General features: G+C 35.6%; 1 protein-coding gene across 1 annotated transcript in view; it reads left to right on the top strand.

Annotated features, from left to right (window-relative positions):
• il11ra (interleukin 11 receptor subunit alpha) overlaps positions 1 to 14,660 on the top strand; it is a 44,968-nt gene extending 30,308 nt beyond the window's left edge. The window contains exons 8-13 of the mRNA XM_015340244.2: positions 1,221 to 1,384; positions 2,494 to 2,635; positions 3,758 to 3,838; positions 5,839 to 5,941; positions 8,321 to 8,402; positions 9,955 to 14,660. Of these exons, the coding sequence (XP_015195730.2) occupies positions 1,221 to 1,384; positions 2,494 to 2,635; positions 3,758 to 3,838; positions 5,839 to 5,941; positions 8,321 to 8,399 (569 nt within the window). The 3' untranslated portion in view covers positions 8,400 to 8,402; positions 9,955 to 14,660. The remainder of the gene's footprint in view (positions 1 to 1,220; positions 1,385 to 2,493; positions 2,636 to 3,757; positions 3,839 to 5,838; positions 5,942 to 8,320; positions 8,403 to 9,954) is intronic.
• The last annotated feature ends 3,746 nt before the right edge of the window (positions 14,661 to 18,406 follow it).

Below are 18,406 nucleotides of genomic sequence, written 5' to 3'. Positions count from 1 at the left end.
TGGTGTGGGTTTTGTTTAAAAGTGTCAATTTATGTATATAACTTCATTTTAATGGATACAGTTGGTTAATTTATAACTGTGACAGGATTTGACAGATGTTCACCAAGTCAGATATTTAATACGTGTATGATGTTGATGGATAATAAGAAATCATCACTCTTAGGAAGAGCTAGTATGAACCAGAAAAGCCTTTCTCAGAAATCGGTGATGTGTGGATGTGATGCTGCTCAAGCACATGATTCATAGCATATGAAACTAGTGATGTTTGGAAATGTCCAAAGCTAGGTAACTACTCAGAAATATTTGCTTTTCATTTAGAATCACCTCACCTCAGTTATTTTTATCATGTTCTCACCTCACAACAGACTTTGGATAGGTGTGTCCATCATGACCTCACTGCCAGCCTACGGGTTCCCAGAAAGTGTCAAAGGAGGCTCTTTTACTGGGATTCAGAGAGCCCTGGCTGACAAGTCCTAACCCCTCTCCCATTAGGCTTGTCCAAATAATCTTTTTGTGGTTCTTTAAGATGATGCTGCTGTTTTACCTGTTTTATCTCTATCCGTATTCTGAAACAATACTAGAGTGTGCAGCCTTCACTGTAAAACAGGGACATTATTTACTTTTCAGGAAAAAAGCGTATAGAAAGTATGCACTTTACACTATGCTTTTTGAGAACTGTAAACAAAATGCAAGCATTTCAATTCTTCTTTTATGCATTGCATGTCTCAGATTTGCAATACATAATGCCATACAATACATGATCCTTTACTAATATGTATTACACCTTAAGGTGTTTTTTCTAAGACGAAATCTGTCAAAGTAACAGCTTCTGCTCATGCAGTGGCATCAGAGTAAACTGGGCAAATCCTGAAAGTGAAATTGATGCCCGGCAATCCTAACATGAGCTCAGAGACAACACACCACTGGATAGATTTACAGAACGGGAGCTGAAATTGCAAAAACTGGAGCTGTGATAATCTGTATAGAAACATTTGTATTACTCTGGGATTCATTAACATCACTGATCTAACACAAAAAATGACATGTTCTCTATTTATCTCTCTAACTTTCTCAGTAAACTCAGCTGTTGCTTCTGGCAGGCACGAGGCAGTTGACCAGGCTGCGTTTGCATGCGGTCACGTAGGCCGGCAGTGGCCTCGTGTGTTTGTGTGTGTGTATAAAACTGACAGTGGCCTGTGTGTATCTGTGTCGTGTTACAGTGAAGCCTGATCCTCCTGAAGGGGTGATCGTACAGCCTGTTCCTGGCCAGCCAAGAAGACTGGAGGTGAAGTGGCAGTATCCTTCTTCGTGGATCAATGAGAAGCACTTTGCCCTCCGCTTTCAGCTTCGCCACAGGCCTGTGGGGTCAGCGGCCTGGTCCCTGGTGAGTTCTGTGTTTGGGTTTGCATGGAGGTCAGCCGGCGGTGGTTGTGTGGTCAGATGACACATGCCTGAGGTTACAATTGTTCTGTGCTTTGTTGTATTTACACAAACCAGCCAAAACCTTGTCCCTTGGACAAACTTGTGAAATAATCTAATGACATCTTTTTGACAAAACCGGCCACACATAGACTTATTTTGCTTTAAGAAAAGTCATTCATTGGCAGCTGTTTTTTCTTTGGAGGTGAAATTGGTCCTGCTATACCTGCCACATGAGTGTACATATTAAAATACATAATGGTGCACTCAGATAAATAACACTATGTATGGATTAGGATAAGATAGAATGCAAGTGTAACAGCAGCAGTCAAGTAAGATTGATATAGAAGTATCCGTAAAGATTTGTTTTCTGTCTGTTTTAACCTGCCTTTCGGTTTTATCACATCTTGGAAAAAGTTATTGTCAGAGTTTAACATCAGTTAATATGCTGTATCAACACAGCAAATACATGTTTATTGTATGTATAGTTTTATTGTTTATAACACAAATGCATGGAAGTTATATGTGTAATTACAATGCATTTCTGTACCTTTAATGTAACTGATTCAAATTCATTTATCTTTATTAGCTTGACAGTTGCAACAGAGCAATTATTTAACTATACACATTCAAATTGTAATCATGTGAAAATGGAGATACAAATGCTAAGTAATCAAACACATAAAGAATTCCCCAAAGTTTCACAGCAATTAACTTGCGATTACATTCTAGAAAGGATAATTAATGTATCTAAATTGTCCGTGAGTCTGTGTGTCCTGTGACGGCCTGGTGTTCAGTCCCTGTCCAATTGTATAGTTCAGCCTTGTGCCCAGTGTTTCAGAAATAGGCTTGGTTTTGCTGTGATCCTTGATTCCAGGGAAAGAATGATAATTTTTCAGTATTTACCTTTTATGGTGTGAAATGGATTACTAGAAGATGAGAAATTAGTAACATATACAGTATACTGGGTTTTTCAAATACAGCAAGATGTTTTTTGGTGGTATTTTTTCAGTTCAGAAAGCTTCCCTCACCCATACCTTATTTTATGCTGAAATATGCTTTCTGGTTCCTTAGGTGAAAACGACAGACACAAACCTAATAATAACTGATGCATTAGCTGGTCAACGTCACCGAATCCAAGTACAGGCAAAAGATGACTTCGACAATGGGGACTGGAGTGAATGGAGTCCAGAAGTGGAAGCCTTACCTTGGATAGGTATGGAGACTTGACAAGAGGAAAGACTAAACAGTTATCATTAACAAACAAAAGGAAGGTTATCACACTGAAGGCAGCATGGTCCAATTTTGTCTTTTTGACAAGAACAGAATTTTATACAGGCTTCAGAAATTAATCTGTACTAGTACAGGAAGTGATAAAAAATGTCAGTGTATATTATACTACTGGTGATGATCCTGAACCATCTTACTTAAAACGCTGAATCACATCTTATTCTGTGAAGGAGTTTCCTTTCTTATGCCTGAATTGTGTCAGAAAGTCTTTGGTGTAGTTAGGAAAAAAGAAATCTGTGCATCTAGGATAATGTCCAGCTCATTCAAATAAATGTATTGTACTCTATTTTACTATATAGGTACAATAGGCAAAATAGTTTTCTCTGTCTTCCTCGGTGCATATTTAAAGAGTGTAAATCCCCTGTCTTTCTTTTTCTTAAGTTTTTAAGGGTAGAGCTTTGTTCTTCTGAGGGTATGAGTTTAGTTTTTTTGCAGAATGCATTCTGAGAAAACTGGAGCATACATCCCCCAGTCATGCTTACAACTAATAAGCATCCCTGTAATCCTAAAAGTTTTTAGAAGTGTTTAGATGGTTGCAAACTTACCAGCTTGCAGAGTTAATTCTTCCATGACTGAAATACTAAGTGTTCTGCAGAGGTCATTTACACCAGAGTATCCATGTGCCAGAACTCTGGAGGCAAGAAGTGTAACAGCAAATATTTTATGTGGCAAATGGGTATTTTTTCTATTTTCCTCATTAAAGCCATTTGAAAGCCATAAGCTATCTATCACCTTTTTCCTTTGCTAAAATAAACCATTTGTGTTACAGGAATAGTTCATTTTAGGGTTTGTGTTGTACTATCATGTGTTATCACTTGCTTGCTACTCAGCCACAAGCTGACTTCCAGAAATCATGCAGAAAATCAGCAGTCTAAGGGGCTATGTACTCTAAGAACTGATTCAGATGAATTTCTGCTATCTTTAGGGTGAAAAGGAGCCTTCTAAATAGCTTACACGAATCACTGCCCACACACAGCTTGTGAGAGGTTTTGCCTGATTTGTCTATCAGGCTTTTTATTTGCTATTATTCTTTTTACTTTATTTTTAGAACCAACTGTTACACCAGCTTCTGCTCAGGATTCAGACTGGGGTACTGAAATTGTTGAAGAATCTGCAACACCGAAAACAGGTAAAGTCACCACAGGATGAACCAAGGTTTTAAACCCTAAGTGTTATTTTACACGTAAATGTTAGGAGCATCATCTAAAACAGACTGATATACACATTTATTATGTAGAATATTGTTTGTCCCACTATACTTGTTTTTAATTGGTATGTCTATTACGTTTCTTGAACAGTCAGTAAATGGTTGTAGTAAATAATGGTAAAATGTTGTAGTGGACTAACTGATTTAAAATTCATATTTACTGTATGCAGTTATATACAGAATTTTGAAATGTACTTTATATGTAGCACTGATCCTTGTGAAAAGGAGTTCATTTTACCTTTTAAAGTAAGCTTTTTCTATGTCTAGTATGGCAGCACTACATTCAAAATGAAATTATTTTATATGTAAAAAATAACTGCAAGACAAATAAACCTGTGGTCCATGTTCACAGAAAGCATAAAATAAACATTTGAAGTTCCCATAAGAAATCTTACGTGAGCTGCAACAAACTTGTATAAACTACAGTATATTGTAGTGTCTTATAACTTGACATAGAATTATTATATTGTTTTTTCCACAACAGTAAGTGAAAATGCATCAGGTACTGTTTGTTTTATGTATTGTGCCTTTTTCTCTTCGAAAGCATTTGGAGCTAGACCTAACTACAGTGTATATCTACATGCCTAAAATTAAAAGCTGATGCTTTTGTTGAGTGGCTTAATACTCATGGCTTAATACTGCTGTAAGTCTACATTTAAGAGCTAGAAAGACCTCTGTTTCCATTAGTGAGTCTCTCTCTGTTTGTTTGTGCAGTGCAATTTACTTTCCAAACAACAAACAGACCTTTAAAATCCTGACTTCAAATGGGAAGAAAAAAATAATTTCTAGCAAATTGTTTTGTAATCACAGTAAAAGAATGTGCTTGGTTTAAAACAGCGGTTAGGGCCTTAAGACGTCAATTTTGCTCTGCCCAATTGTTTAAAACTCTAGTGCTTATATAATGAAAACAGTGTCTTGATGTGTTGGCAAAATTCAAGACAATCTTTCTTTAGAATTTGGCTGAATTAACTTTTGTCCTTTTTGAATACAATAACATGCTTTTACTGGTTAAGAGCAGTCTTTTACCTATAGCTATATATACTTAACAGAACTGTTTTAAAACCTTGATTTTCTGAGGTCATATATAGTCTTGACATTAAGGCCATGAAGTGCTTTCAAACTGACTTTCCTGTTTGTAACGTACTGTACATGTAGCTCTGATTAGACCTCCAAACATAAATCCCAGTTCTACAGAAGTACTTAAGAACTTCTGGCAGTGGTTGTCAAATTATGTCTTAAACTTTCAATACCTATGAAAAGCAAAATCATCATCCTTCATATTGAAATATGGTTTTCCTGGTTTAAGGTTATAACCTTTCTGAACATTACACAAGCACATATGCACACCAAGGAGTCAACCATTAATGCTGTTAATGTCAAACTAAAATAAGATTAAAATCACTTTTAATCATTTTTATTTTTTAAGCTCAGCAGTTTATTTTTTTAAAGGAGAGAGAAGACAAAACTTTCCTAGCAGTTTTCTCGCTCATACATTCAGTTATTAGTCACGTATTTCTTAGCACTGCAGTGGAAGATTTGGAAAAATTCAAAGATAAAGACTAGCCTTGGTGGTTTAAATTATAATGAGGGGTTTCAGCTATATATAGTATTTAAAGAGACAAAAGGCTTAACCGAATTTTGTGAAGAGGATGCTGCAGTCATAACATTTCAAGCATTTCATTCACATGGCATTACTAATCCCTGTGAGCAAGTGTGTGTAGTATATACTGTAGATAGCAAATATGCACAACAGAAGAGAAGTATCACATCAGGAAAAGAGACCTATTAAACACCAACATGTACGTGCCTGTGTGCTAAATTTAAACAAGGAAGTTCAAACTCGCATCAAAAGCCTTGCGGGCTGCTTGTGTGTTTTTAAACTCTGTCCCTTTAATTATTCTTGTTTTTTTGTCTCTCCTCAGATGTACGTATCCAGCATTATGGCGATTTGGGAATGCTCATCTCTCTCGGGCTGTTTGCAGGAGTAGTTCTGGCTCTGCTGGCCTTCTTTGTTGTTTTGATCTGGTGAGATGTGCTGTTGCACAGGCATCTTTTTTTAATGAACAGCAGCCTCTGCTTTCCCTTTGGGCACACAAGATTTCAGCTTGTGATGTGATGGCTATGCTCTAGATATAGAAAGTTTTCTAGATTTCCAAGAATTATGAAAAAATCCTTCTGTGATTCAAAGACATAACCTGATGATCCATTGGTGTGTGTTTTATTACTCCAAATTAAAATTAGTTAATTTCTTAATTCGTCACTTGCATACAAATCTATTAATTAAGTGTGTTTCTGGACACTCCACTGAAAACACTTCATAGGTAATGGGGACTCCCCTCCACCACCTCCAGCATCTACCTGGATGAAGCGATGGCAGCCATAGTGCGCCAGAACGCTCACCACACATCAGCTATCAGTGGGGAGGAAAACAGAGTGATGAAGCCAATTTAGAGATGGGGATTATTAGGAGGCCATTATTGGTAAAGAAAAAATGGTAAATTTGGCCAGGATGCCAGGGTAACACCCCTACTCTTTTTGAGAAGCACGCTGGCATTTTATCACCTATGTGATATATCAGCATTTATATTTGCTATTATGAAACCTATTCTGATTAAATAGAATAACTCTTCATACTTCTTACCAGGAGATCCGCCCTGGGGGAAGCAAAAACATGTTGCACCTTGTTAAGAAGTATTTGGTGTATCACATGTGTACCTCTACACACAAACCCCCTTTTAGAAAGGTTCCCTCAGGCAATTAGCAATACACCGCACTCTGAGCAGAAGGAAAGAATAACACGGTTACATATAACATGCACAACATGATTGGTAACTAGTTATTAATTAACTGAGCAATACACACACCTTGTGCTGCCTTTTAAGATAAAGGGAAAAAATACACTTTTTGGATTTAACATGTCTTTCTTATTTTGTGGGTACACTAATGTTTGAGGATTCAGTGTTGAAAATAAGTCTTTAGAGTCTGTATGTCTGTGCCCGTGTCTTAGAATAGCTTGGAAATAGCTCTTGGTGAACAAAATATAAAAACAAATGTAAAGGCAGGGAATTCACAGCTGGTTTTCATTGTCATGCTACTAATGTTCTCATTCCTTTGGGCTAGTTAACCGAAAAATCAAAGAATTTACTGAGCTGAAGTTGTTACTGGGGCGGCACGGTGGAGTGCTTAGCATTGCTGCCTCACAGTGCTGGGGCCCTGGGTTTGATTTGGACCTAGGGTGCTGAGTGGAGTTTGGATGTTCTCGCCATCCATATTTATGTGGATTTCTTCAGTTTCCTCCCACAATCCAAAGACATACGTGTACTGTACTGTAGGTTAATTGGGTTCTGGGAAAAATTGGCCCCAGTTATAAGTAACTATTATTTCCTCTTATTTATATATATATATGTATCTGCATATGTACTATGGTTATTTTAAAACAGTTTTGTATTGCAATGTGTTACCCAGCAGTAGCAGTGTCTGTAATATTAGCGTAGAATGTTTTTAGAAACTGGGTTATACAATTTCGGCAAAGTAAAAGTATATTTCCTGGAGGGCTTGAAAATCGTCTCCCTAGGGGCTTTATGACATCCCATATATCACAAGGTAGTGAAAGTAGGCGTTTAGACTGTGTGACTTAAAGGTTGACCTCCATGCATTCTGGAGATAGAATCTCAGTTGAATCTTGAGGGATTTCAGCACTCAAGATGCCATTTGACTGACCTGTGTTCACTTTATGCTCTTTATTTAAAAAATAGTCTAACGGGGACAACTAGAGGGATAGCGAATCGCACACATTCAGGCTTTATACAGTATATCATTTAAATATATTCTTCCATAATGAAATGAAATTTTTAGTCGAGTATAAGCACACAGGTCCTAAATTATTATCATCTAAAGCTGTTATTATGTCAGACATGGAGATTTTATTATGTCAACCCCAATACATTGCACTTGCTGTTCTTATTCCTAATACAGAACTGCATGCAACAGTTCATGTCAGACCTTCGTTGACAAAAATCATGGCTGGAATAGCCATATTGTTTTGCTGCTGTATTTTGTTCTTACACTGTACAAAATGTGATTTGGGTATTTTTAAAGCATAGTGCTGAGGTTATGCTTCTTAGTTTATGCTGAGTGTTTTGATAAAGTGCTACAATTAACTAGAGATAATTTGGAACAGTGTTGAAACCAAGTCCAATGAAGAAAATCAGACTCATCTAGCTACACATCTCTTTAGTTAGTGTTTGTAACCACTCTGACATTTTATTGTAATTTTTAAGTATTTTCTAACAGTTATTTGCTGGTCCTGTACAACAATGATATGAGTAGAACCACAGTAAATCTCACCCTGACAGTGATTGTCAACCCAGTGATTTCTAAGCTTGTCTTTCTTGGTAATTGCAGGTTAAAACGTAAAGGGAAGGAAGAGGCAACAAAGCAGGAACTTACCTCAATGAAGAAGATGAAGTCACTGCCAATTTAGTGCGTAAGTATAAAGTCATGAAACATGTTTTGTCTTTATCAAAGTTTACAAGATTTTCTTTCGTATTTCAGTGCACTGCTTGCAGCCCCCTGAAAAGAAGGGGAACCGTAGCTGATATTTTGTTAGTGTATCGTTTGTGCTTGAGGAGCCCACTCAATAAGACTCAATCACAGCTGAGTCTATTTTACTCCAGTAATTTCAATATCAAATTTCTGTAAGAGATAATTAAGTTACCAACATTTTCATTAAAGGGTAATCATGAAGTATCCTTCAGCTGTGAGGGACAAGTATGACTCATTTGTATTACAGTTGAAAGTGAATATTAAAACAGACTGACATTTGATGACACAAAAATGAAATATGTCTATTTTGTCTTTTGGCAGTCTGTATGGCTTGATTGACATTTTGAGTTTACCGAAAACAAGTGGTGTCAGGCTGTTCAAGCTCATCTGTGAATTTTTGCCGAGCTTTGTTTTGTAACGTGAATGTCTTATTTTGATCTATTCATCTTTTGGCGAAAATGAATCACAGTAGTGAAAACAGAACTCTGTTTTGCGGAGGGCAAAGTGCTTGTAATACCTTAACAACTGAAGATGAAAAGTGAAGGCTGGAGGAAAAATCTTGAACAAAGGAAATGTACACTGAACTATAAAAATGCTTTTAGTAATTATAGCTATTCATGCATTCACACTTGAAATTTAAGCCTTTTTCCTGTTACCCAGGGTGAGGCTCAGATATTAATTATTCATGTTCTGCAGGAAAGCAAAATCTTACTGTTGTGATGATTCAAAGGAAATTTGATAAATAATTCACCTCGGGGGTCTTTTCAGTTACAAAACCTCTCATGTTTTGTTATCCCATGCCCCTTTAGAAACACAGCCAGTAATTATTCGAATAAGTGTAAAAAAACTGTGCTTCAAACATTGTTCCTGCTTTTCTGATCCTAGAGCATTTGTGGTTAAAATAAGACTGCATAGCATCAGCTGAAGCACACCTTCAGTCTTTGTATACTTCAGTTTCAATGTATAATCTCTGTTTAGTACTGCCCTGAAGGAGATGAAAATGAGGCTTCATCCGTAAAGCAACTGACTTTTGATTGAGAGTCTTATTTTCTACTTCAAGATCTACAAGAGAACTCACACTGACAAACACGTACCTCATGTCAGCAGCAATTACATTTAAAATGTTCCAGTTCTAGAGATTTCAGCTCCCACAAAATCCAAGTTAACAGAGTTAATGTTTCAATATTACTGGTTGCATTAGACATGCCATATAAAAACATAAGAAAGTAAGGTTACTAATGAGAACCCATCTGCTCCTTTTGCTCCTAAACTACTGTTCCACTGGGATTTTGAACAAATCTTCCATTACATTTCTCTGAACTGTCTTCAGTGATTTACCAGAATTGTATATACCCCTGTGATTTAACAGTGCTCTTTGTATCACTTTCCAGTCTGTAATTTGCATGGCACAGATGCAGTTTATAATGATTAGAAATTAACATTTTTAAACATCTTTAAAAAGGTTCTGATAATGTTTTTTTCTTTATTTCTAGATGCACAGATTGGCGTTTTCCAATGTCAACCCTTATAGGGTGTCCTCTGCCAGTATCACCACTGCCAGTAAAAGCAATAAAACAGAGCAAGGCTCAAGGCATGAGATCCACAACACTTTTCTCAAGTGCCTTGTGGTGCTAGTAATGGTTTCAGGTTTCAGTTTCCACTTTTTCAGTGGTTTTTATAGATATGCAGCAACTTTGTAGCACAATGATCGGAGACTACAACAGCACCTTCAGCTTTATACTCGAAGGACCTACAGTATATTTACTCACCATCACTTGAAAACCTGGTCATCCTGTAACATTTTGGACAGATCTCTGCATGCCTTTCATTCTGATGATTCTATCTTGGACTGCTGTGAAAAATCTTGCTATTCTGCTAAGTAAATTAGATTTGGGGGCATTATTACAGGTATTATTTTCTAGCTTTTAAAAAAATGAGTTGGAAGCAAAAACCCCATTGCTTGGAGCCACTGCTCTTGGTGATATTGATAAGTCAGGTGAGAGGCGTTTTGCGTACCAATTCTCTGACAGTTTTCAGGTGGTTTTAACACATTTGTCTCAGAAATTCAATACAGCTGCTACAGTTTGACAATTTCTAAATAACAGCATGGCCTGTTTGGAGTTTGGTGCAGTGTGCATGGACTCAGTATCGGTTGTAGGATTTCTCTCATCTTTGTAAGGGATCCTCTGGGGAGTTTATCAAAGAAGCACACATGGACTTGGAAAGGAAATCGAACTGTTGGACCAGTTGAAGACTTGATTGGTCTACCAGTTAATCCAGTGCCTAATTACACCCTTCTGAGACAACTCCATGCTCAATTCACTGGCTTGGCTGGAATGGGGATTGGATCTAAAGCTAACCATTCATTCATTTTTCCTTCCATGCTGGATACAGGAGAAGGGGACATTTAAAAAAACGAATAATACATATTTTCGTGTTCTGAGAGCCTGGTCCACAGACAGGTGTGGTCAATGATATGCTTTGGCTCGAATCAAACTCGCATAAAATGTCAAACGTCTAGCTTTTAAAGGGTAGGAAACATTTTGTAATTGACTGTACTTAATCAGTTTTCTGCTGCTGTTTTCAATTGTGGTTGATACTGGAGTAATGGTTTTCAAGCTGAAGTTGAGTTGGTGAAGATGGAAGCTGACAGGATTTTTTCAAGCAGAAAGTTTAAAAAACATACCTTTACTGTATGTCCGAAGGTACAAGCAGAATTGAGGTATACAAGCTAGAAAATACTGCATGTGCAGTGTTTTCAGTTTAGAGGAATTGTGCTTTGTATTATGTGCTGAGGTCTTTAATATCTCTGTCCACTAATTGTTTTTTTTTTTTGTCATTGATGTATTGAATTGTCAGGATATTTCAGTAGTATTGCCTGTTTGGAGTCAACTTGTTTGTGTGTCAGCACTTTTAGGTGATGTTTTTTTAAATGACCATATGCACAACCTTCCTAGGATTTTTATATTCTTAAAGAAATATGTGCAGTTAGATCTGACATGTTTAGTGTTTCATGGTGCATTGCTAAAAATATCAAGGCCACTAAGGTCTGCTGAAAGTGAGAGCACCAATTTGTGCAATACATTAAGCAGTGTGTCAATGAAAACGCCTCAAAGTTCTGAAGCACGGAGGAATAAGACAGATTTTAATTAAGGCCTGTGGAAAAATTCTTCCACTGGGGTATTGTTAATGAGACATTCACAGCACCCTTCACTGTTTAAAACATATATTTCATGGGTGTTTGTAATTTATGACAATGCTCAGTGGTGTGCATCTCTTCTGCTTAAAATGTCCTGATACTGGGGATCCCTGTCTTTTCTGTTTTCATCCAACCTCAGCTCATTTATTACGCTTTGATATTTTTATTCTTTTGAGTTCTTAAAGATGGTCCAGATTACAAGTCAGCCATATTTTATTTGATGAGTTTCAGTTTAGATGCATTGTTTTAGACTTAGACCTACAGTCCAATGCATAAACAAATACTTCCTGATCTCGGTTTTAAATGCACTTCTATTTAGTTTCCACTTGTTTTTTCTGGTTTGTGCTTCACGATGAAACTAATAATAATGATTTTATTGATTTAATGCAATCAAGATTAATAATTATATCATGCTCCCCTTTTTACATTTTAAACAAATTCAAACTTGTTAATCACAAGATTACAGTACAGTACATAACTACATATTGTTTATTTTAGCCTATGTAAACAACACATCTCTTGGTATGATTAACATTTGCATCTTGTATTTTTGTTGACAGTTATTGAAAAGACAATTCAAGCTCTGTTGTTTCATAGTTGTGTGATTAATAATTTAGAAAATTTGGAAAATTCTAAAATAACCCTTATGGACTCTTACAGTATGAGATTTTTCAAATATGAAAATTACTTAACTGTTGCACACTAAGTGTTCATACTGTTATGGGGGAGCAATAATGGAACAAGAAAACTGATTTTTTTTAAGTACGGTATTTTCTGAAATTAAGACATTAAGTGCTGAAAGTACTTTAAAAAAGAGTAGTTAAGCAAAAAAGCACAATAAAACAACAAGTTAAAAAGCACCTGTTCTGAAAACTAGAGGGAAGATCTGATCCCTGAATTTAGCAGAAGAAAAGCAGTTTTTACTAAAGAGAGATCAGTACAGTGGCGATGGGATTGTAGTGCAGGCTCATACAGCAACGCATAAAAGAAAAAATGAAGTTCATGAACAGCACTGCAAGATGGTTTTGACTTCCAGTGCAGGACATGGAAATACAGTAAGAGATCTTTGCATTACCCCACTGGATTTCTTCTTGCATTACCCCATCTAATGTTTTTTTTTTCTGTATTTGGAATATGTTTGAATAAACGTGCTGTCAAAGATTGCAGGTTAAACCAGGATTTACTCTTCAGGCACAAAGAAGTCTAGTGGGCAGGGTGCAGAAATCTCAATTGTAGTGATTTTGTGCATATTGGAATATCATGGAGGAGAAAAAAGGGGGTGTTTATTACTGAGATTGTCCTGTTGCAGTAAGTTTAATGTTGAATGCTAGGAGCTAATTTTGTTTTGAGTACTCTACAGGGAAGTGGAAAAGTGTGTTTTCTTGGATGGAGCTCAGCGTCTGCACAGGTACCTGCCAGTTTATCTCTGAGGGTAGTATAACTAACTGATTGTAATAGGTCTTATGTTCAGTGTGCTGTGGAGTCTCTGGAGTCGGAGGTAAAGATAGCTGATTTGCAATTGTGATATTTGTCAAAAACTTTCTGGCTGCTATGTGGCCTCTATGATGAATCAATAATTCTCTGCTAAAATGTGAACAGATGCATTTGTATGCTTTAAGTTTCAAATGAAATCCCAATTTTAATATGGGTTGTTTTTAGTATTGCAGTCCTTCCATTTTATTGTAACAGTTTAACCTTTCTCCAAGTAAATCTTATATGGAAGTATGCTAAAAAGTGTTTATAAATTTATATAAAAGGGTTTATATAAATATATAACCTGAATGCTATTAAAAAAACAAGTAAATATTAGGTCTTACTAAAAGAAAAGGTTGAACTTATTTGATCTTTTCCAAAACAGGTTACCAACCAATGTTATATGGTGTGTAATAGTTAACTTGGAGCTTAAATTGCAATGTGTTTAATTTGGACCAATCTTTGTTGAAACTAAAGAAATATTTTTTTTACTAATATACATCACCCTTTCAAACATTCTGACCAAATTACTTATCCCAATTTTTTTCCTTCAATTTTTATATACCACACTCAACTCCTACATTAATACTAGTCTGGTATTCTGCAGATTGTGAAATCTACATTATGAAACTGATATTTTGTCCAGATAATTAGTAAACCATTTTCTTTTGTGCCCCTTTAATCCCTTTTGAATGGATTTCAGTTACATCTATCAGCAGTAGCTGGCAGATGATCCCATTTGCATTGCATGCTTCAATGCAGGCATACCTACAATCTTAAAGTAATGAGCGCAATAAAAATGAAAAACACTTGTATTAAATAGCAGACTGGAGTATTCACGTACAGATGACGACACATAGGCATATTTGTATCACAACAGTACATGTAGCAGGTGTTGCATCTTAAAAGTCCAGGAGTATAAATCTGTAACATTGCTCTGATATTTCAGACAGATGTTTATTTAATGTTTGTGGAGAATGTTTCTTTTTTCAGATGTTGCATTAATGAAGATGCAATGTTATTGAGCTGTGTGTATTAAACAGTGATGTTAAATGAAATAGATGTCCTGAGGCATTTATGTATATTCATTGACTTAATTAAAGGTTTGCGAAATGGACCTTACTATAAAATTTTAGAAAAGGTGCGTACCGCAAGTATGTATTATCAGCATTACACTATTGTGATTCAACGTATGCTGTTTCTTTTTCTGATATTCTAACGTGAGTGCCTGCATTTGTACATTTGTATACTTTGTTTTACAGCTCTAATGGTTACAAGCAAAACAAGTTGAAAAATGTGTTGCCACCACACGGAGTATTAAGTTAAAATGTCTTTTGATCCTCTTGGTGTTCTTTGAAGATGTGGAGTTTTGAAAGGTGTTCAGCAGGGGTATTTTGTTTTACTAATTGAAGGTAACGTCATGAGAGAGTAGAAATACATGTGATCAGTGTAAGTTCAAAATGTGTCTAGGCCATCATTAATGGAGCTGGTGTTTTTCCTTTGTTCCCATCCACTGAAAGAGATTACACTTTAAAGCTTGTCTGTCGAGGTTCTTGAATCAACACAGACATTTTCTCAATGTTAAAACCCATCTTCCACAGTAATAATTTCAGGATGCTAAAGGTTGTTAAATTAGGTTATGGTGTTGATCAGATACGTTGGCGCTGTGCAAGCAGCAGACCCACTTGCTTTCCTGTATCAAAACCGAGAATTATGGTGTTTTTTTTAGTTGATGCCTTTGAGGCCATATTTTTGCTAGTATAAATATTTGCAGTACTAGAACTACAAATGTTGTAGTTTATTTAAGAATGTTGCACAACACCATCAAAAACCTGGCAATGAACCTCACAAAGTGAAATTAGTATTTTTAACTGTTAATATTTCCCATTTATTTATAACTTTAAAAAACATGTCATAGAAAATTATAACTAGACTCTGCAGTTTAAAAGATCCATTTATTGGGTGTTTTACAGTATGAATCAGTCCAAATGTCCAACTTTTTGTTTTACAATATTTCAAGAGTATCACATTGATTATACAAAATTGATGAATCCATTAGTACTTTAATATTTCTCAGATGAATAGCAATTATTTTTAAAAGTACAGTATTTTTGTTTTCGTTAGTTTCTGGATTGCCAAGACATGTTTTTGTTTTATGAGCTATCTTTTTATGTTTAACAGCTATACTTTGTTGACTAACTATGGTTTTCAGTTGTTTTCCACAGTAAAAAATGTTTTTTATCTTTCTTTTAACATCATCTGTCAGCACTGTACTAAAGTGGTAAATAGGTCAATGTTTTTTTTTCTTGCTTGAAGCACTGAAACTAGTAATTCTCTCATTTATCATTGCCCTAGGTTCACTTCTCATCGCTGTAAGCACACGACTAATGTGTCTACTGTGAAAAGATGTAGAATTGTATTTGCTAGGTGTGTGGCAGGAATACATGTTCCAACTTAAAGAAATCCCCTTTTCCAACACCACTAAAAATACAAATTTGATAGGTGTGGAGATGTTGTTGTCAGGATATATCTGTTCATATACAATGTGACATTCAAATTAATCCTTTTTTATGGTTTAGCAGATCTTATGCTTATCATATTATTAAAATGTCCTGTATCAATAAGGGATCTACCTCGGATCATTCTGACAAAGTAACATTGCATACTGTATTTGCTTGTATTAGTGCAATGGGTAAACTGATGAGTGGCTGAAACATGCATTTCCTTTTTGGTGGTATAAAGCTTAAGGGAAAAGAATCTAGGTAGTTATGGTTATGTAAATGAGGTAGTCCCTTCCTCTATTTCTTCGATGGTCATTCATTTACAGTGCAATTTTCTTACCTGTTACTGAACCTTGTGTATGATATACAATTTGCATTAAGCATTTCTACCAAAAACTGGCAACTGTTCCCTTTAAATTGTTTTATAGGCAGCTCTTTCATAAAATTGTCAGTCCCATTGTTGGTTTTGATAATTTTAGTTTAAAAGAAGCCCCGTGTAAATGTATATTGTGCTTTTTTTGTGTACGACAATATAAAGAATAAGCTGTTTTTGTCACTATCCATGTTTGTAATTCTGTGAAATAAAAGATTTATCACATAAATAGTTTGCTGATTTATTTAGTGTAGCATATCATGTTTGTCTATACTGTATATGCTGTAGGACCTTTTGCTGCCTTTTATTTATGATTTCTTTCCTACATTGGAAATGTCTGCAGCTTATTTTTAAGACGATAGCAGGCAGACTGTAGAGCATGTGTCTGGTTTTCACTCCATACTGTATATATGAAACATAAATCCTAAAATTAATTTTCTAAAGAAATTCAAACCTAAAATCCAATCAGTTAATTTTTGATGTATCACATTGTTGTACAATTTTCTGTTCAGCCATTTTCATTGTTTTACATCCTGGAAGAGAGGGTGTGTTTTTTTCTGTTGGAAAAAAAAGTATTCCTTCTTGTATGGGAAACAGTTCTAAAATGGTGTTAAGAAGTTCAACAAAGTTTCCAAAGAATTTATACTAGCATTTTCAAGAAGCTAACAAATGTCTAAAGGATCTAACATGTTTAAGTACCATAAAGGGTTCCAGTTTAAATGAAAGCAGCATCCTGCTGAGTTCTGTTCCAAGGTTCAATGCCTGATCTAAATGAGAAATGGAAGGCCACTCCCTGTGGTAATCAACTAATCAACTATGGGTCCTACAATGTTAAAAAAAACATGCAACAACAAAAGCGTTTGATGTTCTTATGTGTTTTATTCATTACGAAAGGGTCCTAAAATTACATCTCGGCACTGACAAGAAAACATCAATTGCAAGCTCTGAACTCTGGCTTTGTTTGTATTTCTGATGAATAAGATAACAAGCTATGTCAAACTCGTCAAGAACACAGTCCCAGTTCACCCTTGGCTCGATTGGCCAGATCATACCAATAACAAGGAAGAAAGAACAAGGACTGAAGTTCAAGGAAATGTCTGGCATGACACCAGTGTAAGTTAAAATATGTGCTGAAGTCACATAGGTCAATAAAGCTGCAGCATATTCTGTTTGCCTAAGTGCAATGTTACCTTTTCTGTATCAGATGTGTTGTGAGTAATGGCCTGGTTTCAAGTCCCCACACTGTTTGTACTGAGGGCATGCCAGCACATTTGGTATTCTGGATCCTTTATTTACATGCTGGTCCAATGTCAGTTCCATGTGTAACAACCATGTCTTTCTTACTGACACTTTCACAGTGAGTTTAGAATTTGTTTCCATTCACATGTATTTTAATAAGATTATATGCTTAAGGATGTTAATCCATTTGATAATTGCAGATTATTAAAGCATCTGTAACTGCTACATGAAAATGAGTATGTAGTATATATAGGTACACAAAAGAAATGCAACCCCGGGGTTAATGGGTTTAATTAAATATTTTTAAGTATAACATCACCTGTGAATAAGTATGTGATTATTTTGTGGTGCAAGATTAGTGAATTAATGTAAAATATATGAGAGGTTTGGTTGATATGTAGTTGGCAACTTTTTATTATTATTAGTAGTAGTAGTAGTAGTATTATTAGTATTATTATTTATAGTAGTATTGAAGACCACCATAAATATTTTCTATTTGTAAAGGTGTGGCAAAATTCCATTGTGATCAATTAAGCAGAGGAGTTAAATCAAGTGATTTGAAATAGAGATTATATGAGACACAAATCCACCTTTCAGCCCTTAGACTACATATTTGCTTCAATAATAAATTATAAGTGTTCATGATCTTTAGAAACTGGTCACTTTTTTAATTTTGTAAATTTATATTTGGGGCATTCAAAAAGTGCAACTCGCAAACATCATAATATTTCAAAATTAGGATTTCTACAAATTCTTTTTTGCCCTAATATCATCAAAATATAATTTAATTCCATCTGCGTCCTTAATCACATTATTGAAGCTGAAGCCTTTCCTTGTTCTTAAGAAGCTTGAGATTTAAAAAAAGCTATTAAACCTTGTAGGACAGTAGCCTTTGAATACCAAGTTGGGCTATCCTGTCAATATCACAATTCTTTGATTAGTATTTTTTTCACATTTTCTGTTTGATAAGTTTCCAGCATGAAATGTTACACTGTCGAAATGAAAGCATTTCAAAATTAGTTTCAAGTATGACATCCCTGCAGATTAACACAGCGTTGACGCCTACTGCAGGGCTGATCAGCCTCTGGTAGACTGCTGTGGGATGTTCCATCTCTCTTCCAGTGGTGCTGGAGCCAGCTGGCAAAGGTGGATCATTTGTA

Source organism: Lepisosteus oculatus, chromosome 3 (genome assembly GCF_040954835.1).
Source record: "Lepisosteus oculatus isolate fLepOcu1 chromosome 3, fLepOcu1.hap2, whole genome shotgun sequence".
Classification (NCBI taxonomy): Eukaryota; Metazoa; Chordata; class Actinopteri; order Semionotiformes; family Lepisosteidae; genus Lepisosteus; species Lepisosteus oculatus.
This window is presented reverse-complemented; position numbering and strand designations above follow the sequence as displayed.